At 39.3% G+C, this 14,570-nt stretch overlaps 1 protein-coding gene across 1 annotated transcript in view; it reads right to left on the reverse strand.

Annotated features, from left to right (window-relative positions):
- Positions 1-3,505: 3,505 nt before the first annotated feature.
- The window catches only part of samd10b (sterile alpha motif domain containing 10b), a 41,910-nt gene continuing 30,845 nt past the window's right edge, over positions 3,506-14,570 (reverse strand). Inside the window, exons 4-5 of the mRNA XM_079359000.1 lie at positions 10,987-11,127; positions 3,506-4,964 (exon numbers count right to left, since the gene is read on the reverse strand). Of these exons, the coding sequence (XP_079215126.1) occupies positions 4,942-4,964; positions 10,987-11,127 (164 nt within the window). The 3' untranslated portion in view covers positions 3,506-4,941. The remainder of the gene's footprint in view (positions 4,965-10,986; positions 11,128-14,570) is intronic.

Genomic DNA, 14,570 nt, shown 5'->3' on the forward strand with positions numbered 1-14,570 from the left:
CAAAAAATGCCCTTGAAATTAAACTAAACCCTGCAAGTTATGAGCGAAAAGCTCCACTAAACAGCTACATTATGTAGCCTACTAATTTACCTGATTAGCTTTATAAAACCTCCTATTAATTGCCTATTGTTCTTAAATACGTTCCTAAAATTCAAGGTCATAACTAAGGTATTAAATATTAACCCACATTGATGTTACTAGCAGCCAAATAATACTTAAGCAACCCACAAACACTACTAGATTTTGTTATTGCTTTAGGCCGTGCTCACACTGCAGGCATTTCCCCATCACAGTCAACTAATAATAAATGTTAAGCATATGGTGAGGCCACTTCTTTCTGTTATCACAGCTCACTAAGTGAATCATTCATGGTGTCATTACCACCTCCCCCAGCTTCTGTGGAACAACAAAGATTCTGTCTTAATCTTTGATTGGTGCCAGTCATCATGACCCAATATTTCCTATTAGTGGAAATCATCTCAAGCCATGATGTAATGTAGGCTATCGGTTTAAAAGAAGAAAAAGAAAACAGTTTCCAGTATGGCCATTAGAGGGCAGGAGAGCCTAATATTTTAGACCAAATTCACTATGAAAGGATGAATTAGGCCACTGAAACACCTGTTATGATAATAATTTATCATTATACCTTTTTTGTTGTTGTCTCAGAGTGTAACGCAACAAACTGAGTGCTGTTTCTGACATGCACAACATGTCAAAGATAAGTTAGGGATATTAGAGAATAAAATATTTAAGAATTTAACAACTTTTAGGTACCATTCAGCTGTAAAAAAGACAAAAAAAACATAATTTGGAGGATTCTTTGAATTCAAGACAATAGGCTACGTGAAATCGAGTTATTTATCCTTTCTATCCTCTTTAAGAACGTCTTCTTTGTTAAAATATAGCTTGCATATTTAGAGGCTCATTGGCTTCTGTCATAAATAATGTAATCTCTACAGCTAAGATAAAAAAGATTTATTAAATAAGTTAATGTATTATTTTAAGTTTTTTAAGCAATTAACAAATGCAGAAAAAGGAAACGTTTTGTTGACATTAATATCCCACTAGGGGGCAATGCCATCCTGTGCTGTATCTAAACCTTCCCTTTAATAAGAGACATGGTGCTGTGGCATCTTTTTTCCTTTTACATGTGTAGTTTCTTCTATGGCTTTGTTGAGTTTGGGACTACTCCAATCCAGCTGCTCATCCAGTTTGCAGAGGGTTTTTTTTTTTTTTTTACTGACTTCTGCCACCCTCCTGCACATTAACAGTCAAAAAGATGAAGTGAAATCTTCCCCCGGCTCTCTTAAATGGCTGCTGATGAATAGGTCACACTGGGCCTCATTTGACCTGAGATTATTCCTTTAACAGTGGCAGTGATTTATGTTCCCACTTTTCCTCTACTGAGTGAGCAAAAAGCTCCTATAATGGTTTTTAAAACTGTCCAGGTGGACTTGCCTGAGCCTTAAAAGGCTCTTGAAGAGTCCATCCAGCAGTTGATTGTTATTCATCTTTTGACCTTTCTAGTGAAAGTTGAGTGAGTGCATGCACATTTTCCATACTGACTGGCTTTGTAGCGGTATGCAGAATAATAACACTTGGGTGCAGGCCAGAGAAATCAGTCTTCAACTGCTGATTCCACTAAGCAGCTCCACTGAAGCAGCTGCTTCAGGGCTCCTCAGCAGTAACTGATGAAACAGGACAGAGTGTTTCTCAGTCTGTTTCAGTGCTGTCAGAGGACTGACATCCAGCTGATAAAAGCCATTGGAAGATAACCAAAAACAAGCTGATTGGAGAGTTTGTTGTTGTTTAGATGTTTAAACGAATCATGATGACAGACAAGCTTTGGAAATAAAAGACACTTATTAATAGACGGTTACCAATTAGCTGCACCATCCAACCGTCTGCTGCACAAATAAATTCAGGGGTGAGAAGTCCACTGTTCACTGAATCTGTTTATCATACATGTTCCTTATCAACTGGTGAAATGCTTCATTCCTCTCAGTAATTGGATCCATTTGTGTGTGTGTGTGCGTGTGTCAGAGACAAAACCTGTGTGTCTCTCCAGACGCTGTTTTGCATTCAGAGAGTTGCAGTCGTGCCTACTGCACCCTGAGTGGCACGTCAGAGCCAAGGTGCAAGTGTAGAGAGTCAAACACACTTTGTACCAAAAAAAATACGATGCAATCTTTGTAACTCTCATTTCCATACGCAGTTTCAGATTTACCAGTACTGTCTCTACAAACCTTTTAAAACTATTTTCAAATAAAGTGAAGGACATTCTCATCTATGGGATGATATTTCTAAGTTGGTGGATGGATGAATTAATTGTTAAATAATTTGGAGATCGAAATCATTGTTAAAATATGAGAACAAATCCAGGCATAAAAAACATTAGAATGACGGGGCAGAAGAATAACAAATGCAATGGTAGGATAGATAAAAAAAAAAAACTGTTTTCTTTTTAAAGTGACTTGAATAGGAAATCGTTGGGGATTTAATTCACTGAGATGAAACATTTTTGTACAGTCACATTTCCATTTGGACAAAAACGGGAACCGAGGCTTGACTATATGATCAGTAAAGACAGGAAGTCAAACATTTTTAGATAGCTTCATTTGTTTTTTCTGATTTGAAGTGAGCTCAACATGGGAAAAAGACAGGAAAGTCTGCATCGGCCCTTATTTAAGTGACCACAGTTGTTGCACTTAATTTTGTGAAAATAGCAAAGTTAAAGACAAAATATTTGGACATTCACTGTGGGATTGTCTGGTGCTAGATGTATTTCACTTTGAGACTCGAAGACTTCTCCTTCACAGAAAGTATTTTTAGATGCTCAGAGGACACTCTATTGCCTCCCTCTCATATCCAATCCATTTTGATGATGGGAACTCTGCCAGACAAAAAAAAAGGAAAGGAAGACAACAATTACATTGTTTCAAAAGACGGTAATAAGAAATGATTTCTGTCAGACACTTGGATAAGAACTTCAGATTTCTGTCCACTTTGGGAAAATCTTCAGGATCTTTGTAGAATACCTTGAGATAAAATCAATGAAGGTTGACGTGTTTTTGTTTTGTTTTGTGAATGATGGTAAGTTAAGCAGACGTGATATTTTGGTAACTTTTTAAACCCTTCAGGCCTTTAGTTTATCGTTCAAGTAAAGTGATACTTAATCATTTCTTAATTAATTTTGCTGCTTTGATGTCACGTTTGTTCATCTCTGTGTCTTCTGAATTTGTATAAAAATCCCAAGAATAAAGTTCATGATATTTAAAATGATATTTAGGGGGCGCTGGTGGCGCAGCGCGCGCGTCCCATGGATCGAGGCTATGGTCCTCGCGCGGGCGGCCCGGGTTCGCGTCGGGCCTGTGGCTCCTTTCCCTGATGTCTCTCCCTGATTTCTGCCTCTATCCACCTTCCTCTCTCTATAATAACTTAGCGAAAGGGCAAAAATAAATTTTTGAAAAAAATGATATTTAGAAGTACAATGTAAAAATCCGGACCAACACTTTCAATGAGTTTATTCTAAAAAGACAAATTTCAACATGTACCATACTGTGTGTCTTCACACATGTAAAGCAGATAAATATGTATCATTTATACTTGATTCTATTTCAACAGTCTTTCAACCCAAAGTGTATATTTACAGTACATCTGGAAATCCAAAAATAATGATGCAGTTTCCTCCCTTTTAACAGTCAGTTACTGTTGTGAATCAAACACTCTTTGTCAAAAGAAGGGTAGAAAGATGTTTTTCATTTTGCAGGAAATTGTACCATTTACTTAATGTATTCATTGTTCACGTTCACTGTAAAGCTTTATGCAAAGCTCAAGGGACATCAAAGGTGCTCACTTCAGTCACAGAAGAAATCTTGGATGACAGTAATCGTCATGGTATCTTGATTTCTGAGCGGTTGAAATCACAGTCACACCAGGGACAGAGTGGGAAGAACACAACAGAAGATTGTCCTTTTTTCTCAGGATTTGTGTTCCACACATGACAGCAGATGACAGCAGCACACACAGAGGACAAAAGCTACAAGGCTAACATGTTTTGTCAGTCGTTAAAAAAAAAGAGGGGAATTTGATTATGTTCCATTCAGTTAATTCTTTCCAACTTTTACCATTGAAATTATTGCTCTACAGATGATCCCTTAACTTTATACTTTATAGATTCACTCCATTGATAAGAGACTAAAGGTACTGTTACAGCATACAGAGATTTATAGTATTCTACAAAGCTCATACTAATATTTATGTAATTTCTCACTGCAGATCAGTTGCATATACAAAAAAGAAACTGATTGTTTGGGTGACATTCTGCTACAAATGCTTATCCTCAAAACTCTTAATTTAAAAAAAAGGCCTGAGATGAAAATGAAGAGTGAGCTGCACGCCAGGAAGTGATTAGGATTGTTTTTGGCCACAATTAAAGGAATTCATTACCAGGCCGTTGTAGTTTCATAGATTAAGGGAGGCTTTGTACATTTTAACAATGTAAGAGTGTCCTAACTTCACCAGCAGAAAGAGATAATACCTTAAAATGTTGTTTGTGCACATGTTCAAAGTTAACCCAGTCTTTCTGATCTGACTGAAATAGGAAAACAAACAGAGAATTTCTGCGATCAGGCATTTACCAGCGACAAGCCTACATCATGGCCTTGTTGTGAATCTTACATCTCATCACTATGCTACAGTGGGCACCCCTGCCTTGAGCGGGGCTTTGTCTCTGTCTCAGTGTCTGTAAACCACATTGGCCGTGTTGAATGAGAATCCTCCAGACTGTGTTGGCATGTCGTCTTCTGGCTCGTCCCTGTCCCCTTTTCACTCGCCGATTCTCCACTCGCATATCTGAAGACGGCAGCTCTTCTGTGGCTCCTAGAGATGTATTGTGACAGGGGATGAGGGAGAGGGCTGTCAAATGGATCCAGGGATGAGCTAAGAGAAGTTTCCAAAGGAGGCTGCAGAGAGTAGGGAGAGGAAAAGAAGAGGTTAAGGTCTCATCTAAGAGGCTTTTGGAAGCACAAGTAGGAGGTTCATAACCCGGCTGAATCTGTACGTGACTCCACACTGTGGCTGTCCTCGTGGAACACGCACTCAGAGCAACAACCTCTAACAACCAATTATTTAGTATGAAACACTCACTGAATAAATAAGAGACAAATGGTTATGCATGACAACTGCTACAGTGGATCTAACGTTGGTAGAGAGAAACACCATTTAATGAGATTCTTCTTCTTTCTTTCCATTCAGGGGTATAGCTTTACTGAAAAGAGCAGAAATAAGCCTGTTAGCTAATCAGGAGAAATAACCAGCCTTTATTCTCAATGTCATCATTTCTTTTTCTCCCCAAACATCAGATGAGACCAGGTGGTTTCTCTGACACTTAGCCAGTATGTTCCTTCCTGAAATGACACCAAGTGTCAACGGGAAGGCAGACTCTCCTCTCCCAGACTGTTGGCATTTCAGCTCTAAGCCCCCTCCCCCCCTTTCCTGATAGCAGAGGAGACACCGCGCCACCTGTCTGTAGGCACAAACAGATGTAGTGTGGCACCGGCATGAACCTGAACCAGGAAACTGTAGAGAGAGAGAGAGAGAAACAGAAGGATGGACGAGCGTGGATACGACCAGAGGCTTGCACACACATTGAGAGGAAACAGCTTCTCTGATAGAAATCCTTTTTAAATGAGCTCCCAATGGAGTCGTCAGAGCCCATAGGTGCAGCAGAAGAGGAGAATCGGTGGGAAGAGGAGCAAAATTTGTCCTGGGGAAAACTGACAAGTCTTTTTTTCTCTCTTTCTCTGTCTCTCTCTCTCTCTCTCCTCTCTGCCTGTCACGCTCAGAGTTCATTCATATTCTAATTTAGAGCAACACATCGCATGAAGCTCAGAGTTAAAGGACGGGCAACCTCACAGGAGCGTTCCAGGGAAACGAGGTTACCATGACGGTCTCCAACAGCAACCAAAGAGACAGCATGTCTTGTGAGACAGGATACAGGTCAAGGGTAGTATTATCTGTTTCAGCCTATTACTAATGAGAGTCTGACGCATGGCAGATGGCTACTCACAACGGAAGACAAAGACTTTGATGAAAATTTGATGTGTTAAAAAAAGGAGGAGGAAGTGACAGCTTATTATAAAAGCTTGATAACAACAAGAGGTGGAGAAGAAGAAAAAGGAGGGCAGATCCCTGCTGGGGTGTGATCTGAATCCCTTCTCCCAGAGTTTTCCAGATGTAACAAAAACCTCACGGTTCACTCCACCCTGAGAGAGAGAGAGAGAGAGAGAGCTGTGGCTCAGGGCTGTGGAAGACATCATCCTTATCCTTCACTGACTGCTTGATATAACGCAGCCTATCCTTCTGAAAATACATGGCACACTTCACACTAAGTGTGAAATATAAAGATTCAGACATGAAAAATGGAGGAGAAATTGCTTTCCCTTCAATAAAAGAGTCTTACTTTCACGTGGAAACATGAACAACAGACTTTGAAATGATGCAATGCAAACAATAGCTGTGAAGGTTGAAGCGTGGATCGGTGTGTACGTACATTTGCATTCAGCTTTGTTGCTCTGATTTGAATTTCCATACCGCATTCATTCCATCTGTAAGCGACTTTAGCATTTCAATCAGTGTTGTTTTTTTTTTTTTTACAACCATCATCGGAAAGCTTACACAGAAAAAAATCCATGTTTTTATTTTCAAACAGCCGAATACTCCAAAGGTGGAAAGGTGAAATAGTGTGAGAAAGTTTTTGTTAAGTTTTGTCTTGTTATCAACTGTTCATAACACAACTGAAAATAAAGATAAAGAAACTTCTTAAACAACAATGAAGTTATTCGGCCCTGCTTTGGATAACATGATCTTCACTTAAAGAGGACAAAAGAGAGTGTCTAATTCTATGAACATTTTCTTCACAAAATTGGTTTAAAAATTGTGAAATGGACATTTTTTCTCATGATTTGATGATTCAAGTTACATGCCATGATTGTCTGAGTTAGTATGACTTACTTATTGAAGTCTTAAAAGCCAATAACTTCATCCTCATAGGAGCGATTCATTGATACAGGACTGAACTTTCAGAGAGTTCCACGACTTGCATCAGAACAAAAGTGATATCTTGACTTTAGTTTTCAGAATGGGTGACACTCAAAACATCCCTTTATCTCCACCCATACATGTTTTATGCCAGTTTTCTGTCAAATTATTTAAGTCTCAAAAAACCTATTTGTAAGAAGCCTGAGGACATCATCAGGTTTATTTTGACATAATAATGTCAGCTCTCTCCAGAGTCATGTAACCATTGTCCAATTGTTCTGACAGGCAGACTAGTCATGATGAATAAGCTGACCTTTACGGTTAAACTTAAATAAATAAATCACCTCTTCTATGAGTAAAGTTATGTTATAAAACTCAAACCTGACAGAACAATGTTTTCCAATCCAAACATCAGTGAATCATGGCGATCCAAATAAAACACATCTTTCAAATCCAAACATTTAAAAAAAAAAACAAGAACATTATATTACTTGGTTACATTGGATATGATTATTTTCTACTAAAGTAATGTGATTCTAGATCAAGAGTGAAACATGCTACAGAGCTCTCCTGAAGGAAACATTAGAAAACTTTCCTCACAGCTGCTCCACGAAGAGTCCGAGGATCAGAGACAAATAAAGACGCTACTGTTTGTAAAGCCAGTCCTATGAAGAAAATAATGACTTTGCGGAAGCAGTTGAAAAGGTCAGGGGATTGTCGCATCTTTTTATTATTATTTATTTCATAATTAAAAAAAAAAAAAATCCTTAATTGTGGATATTAACAATATTATCCCTTTGACTGCTAATACCACAACAATAAAAACGTCCACTTCATAAGCTCACTTGCTGATTAGTCAAGGAAACACAAATGTTTGCATCATCCCCTGGGCCCATGAATCTACAAAATGTCATTTTACATTTTACAATATGCAAGTGTGGATTAAACGTTGGCATCCAATTCTACAGTTCACTTTGCAGACGCTTTTATCCAAAGCAATACATCAGAGAGTAAAAACAACACGACCAAAAAAAACCAAAAAAAAAACCAGTGTCAGTACGGGAGCACCTGGACACACAGGTGCTGACAGGCAAAGCACAACTTTGACGGCAGTTCTACTGCAATACATTGGGATGAGACTCTTTCATTACTTTTTTTTTTTTTAAGTGTAGGCTGCCATGCAGGAACTTAAGTGGCTGCCACACAAACTTTGCTTGAGTGTCAAATGTCATGAAGATAATGATAGGAATCACATTTAACGGGACAACATTATTTCAAAATCTTACAGTCCACTGTCAGACCTTTATCACCTCTCACAAATTATCGCCTCATCAACCTGCTTCACACTTTCAGTGCTGACGCAGTGCAATCGCCTTTTTCACCCCCCCCCCCCCCCCCCCCCCCCCCCACACACACACACACACACACACACCCCTCCAGCCCTACCTCTGTTGCCCCTGAACACCCTCCAACCTTATGAACCTCAGGTGTTGAGCTTGCCCTAAACTAAAGAGTCAGAGCCTGCTGAACTGGCAAATTACATTTGCATTGCTCTATTAATAGACGTGTCCAACAGACATTTAATTATTTCTCCTTACCACTCAGATGCACTCAATCTTTCAATTTAAGTCAGTTCAAATTATTGCAACACAACTGATTAGCATGTAAGTCAGGAAAAGAAGCACAATTGCTGCGAGGAAACAATAAATGAGCTCCATAAATAGAACGAGGTTTGATTTCTTAGACCCAGTTGTTCACCTGTTATCTGAGAAGATTGGCTCAAATCTTGAAATCAAAAGTCGCAAAAAAGGGACAAACAAATCACCTTTGCAATCATCATTACTATATAACCTTCAATATATGATTGAATTGCTCTCTCACCACACTGTGACATACATGAGGTTGGCGTTTGGGTTAAAAAAAGAAGTTTGTTCCTCTCAGTTTGTGTGGATGTTAGCACCCCCCTGTGGACAAAGTACGATATCTTTTTTAAGAAAACTCATGATCCAGATTAGGTCATCTTTAACCCAGGACCTTGATAGAAAAAAAATCTGGACCATCCAATCCAGATTACACCTTTACACAACCAGGCCCTGATAATCCATTGATTTCAGAAACACGCAATGGTGAATTGTGATTTTTTTTTTTTTGTAAATTGTTTTTGGGCCTTTTTCACTTTATTAGATTGGACAGCTGGAGAGAGACAGGAAACGCTAGGAGGAGAGAGAGTGGAGGATGATGTGAAGCAAAGGGCCGAAGTCAGATTCAAACCCACGTCTGCTGCTATGACGACAACAGCCTCCTTACATTGGACTCGTGACTTAACTGCTACGCTATCCAGCACCCAATGATAACATTTTATACGATTTTTAATTTCTTGTTATTCTTCCTGTTGCTGATATGTGAAACTTCACAAAACTTCAAATGCCATGAGTGTAGATGATTCAAAGTAGAGCGTGGTTTTGGTTAGTAATGAGTCTTGTTCTCTCCTGAGCAGTTCTATAAACGATTTACTAGATGTAAAGTATTCATAGCGACCTGTCAAATGAAAATATTTTTCAGAATGACTTACTTTGTATGGCCCACAGAGTTGTAGTCCTATGTCCTTCATCTTCTTATCACCCCTACTTTATTCTGTCTCGTTCTCCCTCCACACAGCACATATCCCTTTCAGAAAAATCTGCCACTTCAAACAAAGCTGATGTGCCCACCAAAAACCTTTTCATGTCATTTGGCCAAAACTAAGATTAAAATGAGCATGAGAGTTATGCCTTTCATTTCAGTTTGGGTCGTACCTCAAAGATAAATGAAGGGAAAAGAAAAACGCAGAAAGAAAACAGTTTGAGCATCGGCTGGATGAATGATCAGATAGTGAGAGCGTGAACTTGTGAGATTGCAAAGAGCACTTCATTTACTTGTTTGAATGGAGCTGGTGATTGTAAGAGTCCTTGCACCATCAGTTCATAATGATTAGGTGATGGCAAAAACAACTTCAAAGCTCTGCCTCAGCTAACACAATATTTCTTCTCAGAAAGATGCAATTATGTCAAGAGGGATGGGACTACTTTCAAATTGTTATAAAATTATTTTTCTTCGCAAAAAGGCTCAACTCTTCAAGGCCCCTGAATAAATAAGAGAACAGTTCAAACCTGTTTGCATCTTGTTTGAGGACTGAATTATAAAGGAGTGCAAAGAAACACCTGAACCAAAAAACATGTTTCAATTCCCTTGAAGTGCAGGAGAGATCGCTCAGAACATGAAATCAGTCTCGATGCTACAATTACTGCTGCTGGATAGTGTTTGCGGTCTTCAAGTGTGATAACTGGGTTCTCATTGAAATAGTCTCCAAATAAGAACTCTTTTTTTTTTTGTAATAGTGAAGAGTTAAGCTCCATTGTATGCTGACTTTTCTTTCTACTTGTTATGGAACATTTACCCAGGCAGCAGCTTTGTGAAAATGTTGCTTCATAACATTAAAATTTAACAATCTCCAGGGAGCAATCAGGTTCTAAAGGAAATAATTATTGTATAATTTGCCTTTGATGACTCATAGCCGTTAATGAACACAGAAAATAACCACCTGCAACGACGACAAGAGCAGGCGAAAAAGCCTTGAAAGAAACAAGCCGTGTCAAACCGGTGCTTTCAGGTCAGCAGCGACTGACTGAGCCAGTGTATTGATGTTTGGATAATACAAGTGTTTAGTGAAGCCATTATTTTAAGTCAGGGTAGCAAATCAAGAGCTCCCATCGATAAACCCACACATAGCCTCAAACAATTGCATGTCACAGCAGGCCCTGCATGGTCTCAGACTACCTCCATACAATTTAGCCAAACACAGCTGCTCTCTGTCTGTTCGTCACTCTCTGTAGCTTTTCAAAAACACAATAAGTGGCAGAAATACACAGAAACATGGTTCCTCACAGCCAACATCTTGTTACTTACTTCTACTAAGGAGCTGCAGGTTGCGGACCTCTTCCCTGACCTGGAGCTGGAGGACTTGTTGGAGGACCTCCTGCCTCAGCGTCTCCTGTACGATTCCCATCCTCTCCAGCTTCTCCCCATTCAAACGAAGCAACGCACGTCCTGCCAGGAGGAAGGCAACAGGAATTCATTTATTCACTCATTTGGAAAAGACAGACATATTTCCACAGTACTGTTACTAACTGAGCTGTGTTATTAAAATCAGACAATTTCTTTTTATAAATTCAGGCAAACAGATTGCTAAAAAGTACATGTTCCTTAACAGCCCACTGTAAATGTTTCAAAACCATTTACAACATTATGTTAACTATCACCATACACAGGATACCAGATTAGGTTTATCCCTATCTCCATATCTGTACTCCAGGAAGACTAAGCCTTTCTGGGATCTTTTTTTCAAGAACCACCCAAACCAGTTGCCTCTTGACCTAATTCATTGTTCTTGTTCCACCAGGTGTTTTTCTTCAGCATTTTGTCGTCTGTTGCTCCTGCCCCATCCCTCTGGGTAGTGTTGGTGACATTAAATACAGAATTGGAATCTAGTTAACAAAAGGAAAATAATCCGTTTGAACATTATTTGTGTTGTCTTTGTGCAACTTCCTATCTAATGTCAGGTGTCAATGTTTTCTCAAATCATCACATTATGTTTCAATTCACTCCTCGCACATCGTCCCAATTCTTTTGGAAATGGGTTTGTAATTGAAAAAAACCCAAAAACCCTCCAATCACTGCACTGACACTGAAAATTACTTCTTTTTTGTCAGGGCTTTGTGCAAACTTCCCAGAGTCCTTGAGTTCAAACACAGCCCATCTTTACAGGTTCAGGTGTCCTCCAATACAGAGAGAGCATTTCACAGGGACATGAGATATATCATTTGTGTTGACCTTTGAAGTGCATCCTAGGCAGTAAACTCACTATCTGAGGAGAGTTTACTTCCTGGTGAGGAGAGCAACTTTTTCATTTAGCAGCAGTAAAGAGGCGAGCAGGGGGAGTAATAGCTTAGGCTGGCTGTTTTTCTGTGACTGACTTTTACTACAGAATTCAGCAGTCATCCCCACAGATGCACACATTTAACATACCATTGCCCGCAGTAAACCGTTTTAAAACCCAGTGGCATTCACACAATCAAAAGGAGGAAAAATAAACTGAAGACATGCTTGTGTTGAGATGACTGTAAACACACCACGCATAGTGGTAGGGGACTAATGTCCTTCACTGGGGCAGACAGCAGAGGAATCCATCATTTCTGCAGCAGCTCTGTGCAATGCCCAAATCATAATTAGACTCATTACTCATGCAGCTCACTCTCCATATCATTCTATTCACAACGGTTTCCTTCCTATGGACAAAAGGTACATCCTCTGTATCTCCATCTCGTCTCTGCATTTCTTGAAATAATATGCCCATTATAGAATGTACTGCAGAAATGAAAATGTATTACCAGTGTGCAACTCATACTGTATACACATAGGAACCAATGTTTTGTGTTAAGAGATATCAGGACACACATATTAATGAAGTTTGTTCATTTGTCCACAGCCGCTAATAAGTATATCTGTCCAAACAGAGTCCGAGAGAGCGAATAGAGACCAAAAAGGGGAAGGCATGAGACATACTTAAAGTAAGAGTTACAGTCCTTTGTCCCTTTTCAAAGAAAAGGAAATATGAATACAATAGAAAGTCAGGCGTCATATTTTATTAAACTACCTCCAGAGTGGAGAAAAAAAATCTATAATCTAAATCTGTCTCTGTGATGGAGTGAGAGATCTAAGTCTGTTTGTTTTGACCCTTAGTGGAGTCGAGACTGGGCTAATTGCTACTAAAACTTAAACCTACTAAAAAGAAAAGTACAAATCCATATGACAGACGGCTCACAGCAACACCTTCCTTGAAAGTGGTTCGGTGTATCAGGTATGAGACTGGTAAAGAGGAGATAAGTGAGCAGGTAGCGGGGAGAATGACACTTAATTGCTTGGCTGACTGTAACAGGAAACAGGTGTATTTTGGGGAAAAGTGGGGTAATCAAGAGTCTCGCTCCGTGCCAATGGCTGTAACCGCTGCTGGGAGATCAATAACATCAAAAGCGGCGCATACAGGCGGTGCTATTTCAAAGAGTCCTTCACAAGTGGCCGACAGATGCATCCTCCTTTGCCCCGCCAACGAGGGATCCATCTGGTACATCCTTCATGGCCCAACATGTGGCGAGATTCATTTGACACTTATTCAAATGAGCTGGCTTTATAACTGGTTTTAACTCGATGGAATGGCTGACAATAGTAATTGTGAAAAATGCAACTTCAAATTATCTTTGAAATAATAAGTAATAGCATGAACAATTGGTGAGGTAAACAGGGATTCCTTAGTAGACCAGACCGTCTAATTTCACTTTGAACCCTGAACAGTCTACCAAGGCTACAGAGAAGCTGAGGATGCTAACTCGATACAGTCATTGAGATGTGGGGATGGGATTGTTTATCAAGAACAGGGACACTGAATGTGGCAAAGGCATTCAAGATTGCACAACCTTTGTTCTGTAGTATTGTTGTTGTAGTACACAACAACAATACACATGAAAAATGACCTGAAAATAATTGTGCAAAAAATGTGAAAAGGGCTCAAAGGAGGAATTTAAGGCGTGCCAACGAACCTCTTTAAATTTGGAAAAAATAACTGGGTGAAATGGAGTTTGTCTTCAGGAAGTTAGAGATTGTTACATCCTGTTATCTCAATTCATGTTTCCACCGGGCCTTGGTGGCATAAGCTCTTTACATTCTTCCCATGTTGTTGAAAAAAAATTGTCCCGACTCGACTTTTCTACTGATCGATGCACTCTCACAAATCAAACTACATCTCCATCTATTCCAGTCTTCATTTCTTCTTTTGTGTTGCGAGTGCAGCTGTGCATATATCCTCAAGCGGAAAGCTGATAAAAGGATTTCAACTTGGGATACAGGTTGGAGAAATGCACTGAATGTACAGAAAAGTAAACTGCATTTTTTTAGAGTGGTACTGAAGTCAAACTTGGCAACACTAGTAGGTATTTTTTTTTTCTGTAACCTTTTTTTTTTTTTTTTTTACAACTGAGCAAAGCTTTGTGAACTTAAAGGACTGATACTTTATAGGCTGCAGACTGCATACTGAACATTATATAAAAAAGCAATAATCAATAGATTTTTTTCCCATATTCCAACTCTTTGAGATATAGTGTTCAGCCTCTAATGGAGCAAAATGAGAACAAACCTGTCAGCCAGTCCTTTCTATACAACCAGATGGGCTAGATCAATAGAAACAAAAGCTACCCTTAGTGAGGACAAGCGTCATCTACCTGAGAGACAAAACAATGACAAACAAGTTAGCTTTCATTATGGTTCAAAGGATATGTTTGTGTGTGTACAAGTGGTTTAAATGGACATTATTGACATTTTTCAGAGTCAAGGTGCTCATAGTGGAACAACAATCCTGTGGATAAAACGACCATATTCCACCCCCTCAACATGCACATTTTTTTCTCCCCTTCTGCTGTCTCTCGTGGACCTGCCGACAG

This window comes from Symphodus melops (genome assembly GCF_947650265.1).
Source record: "Symphodus melops genome assembly, chromosome: 13".
In the NCBI taxonomy this organism is placed as follows: domain Eukaryota; kingdom Metazoa; phylum Chordata; class Actinopteri; order Labriformes; family Labridae; genus Symphodus; species Symphodus melops.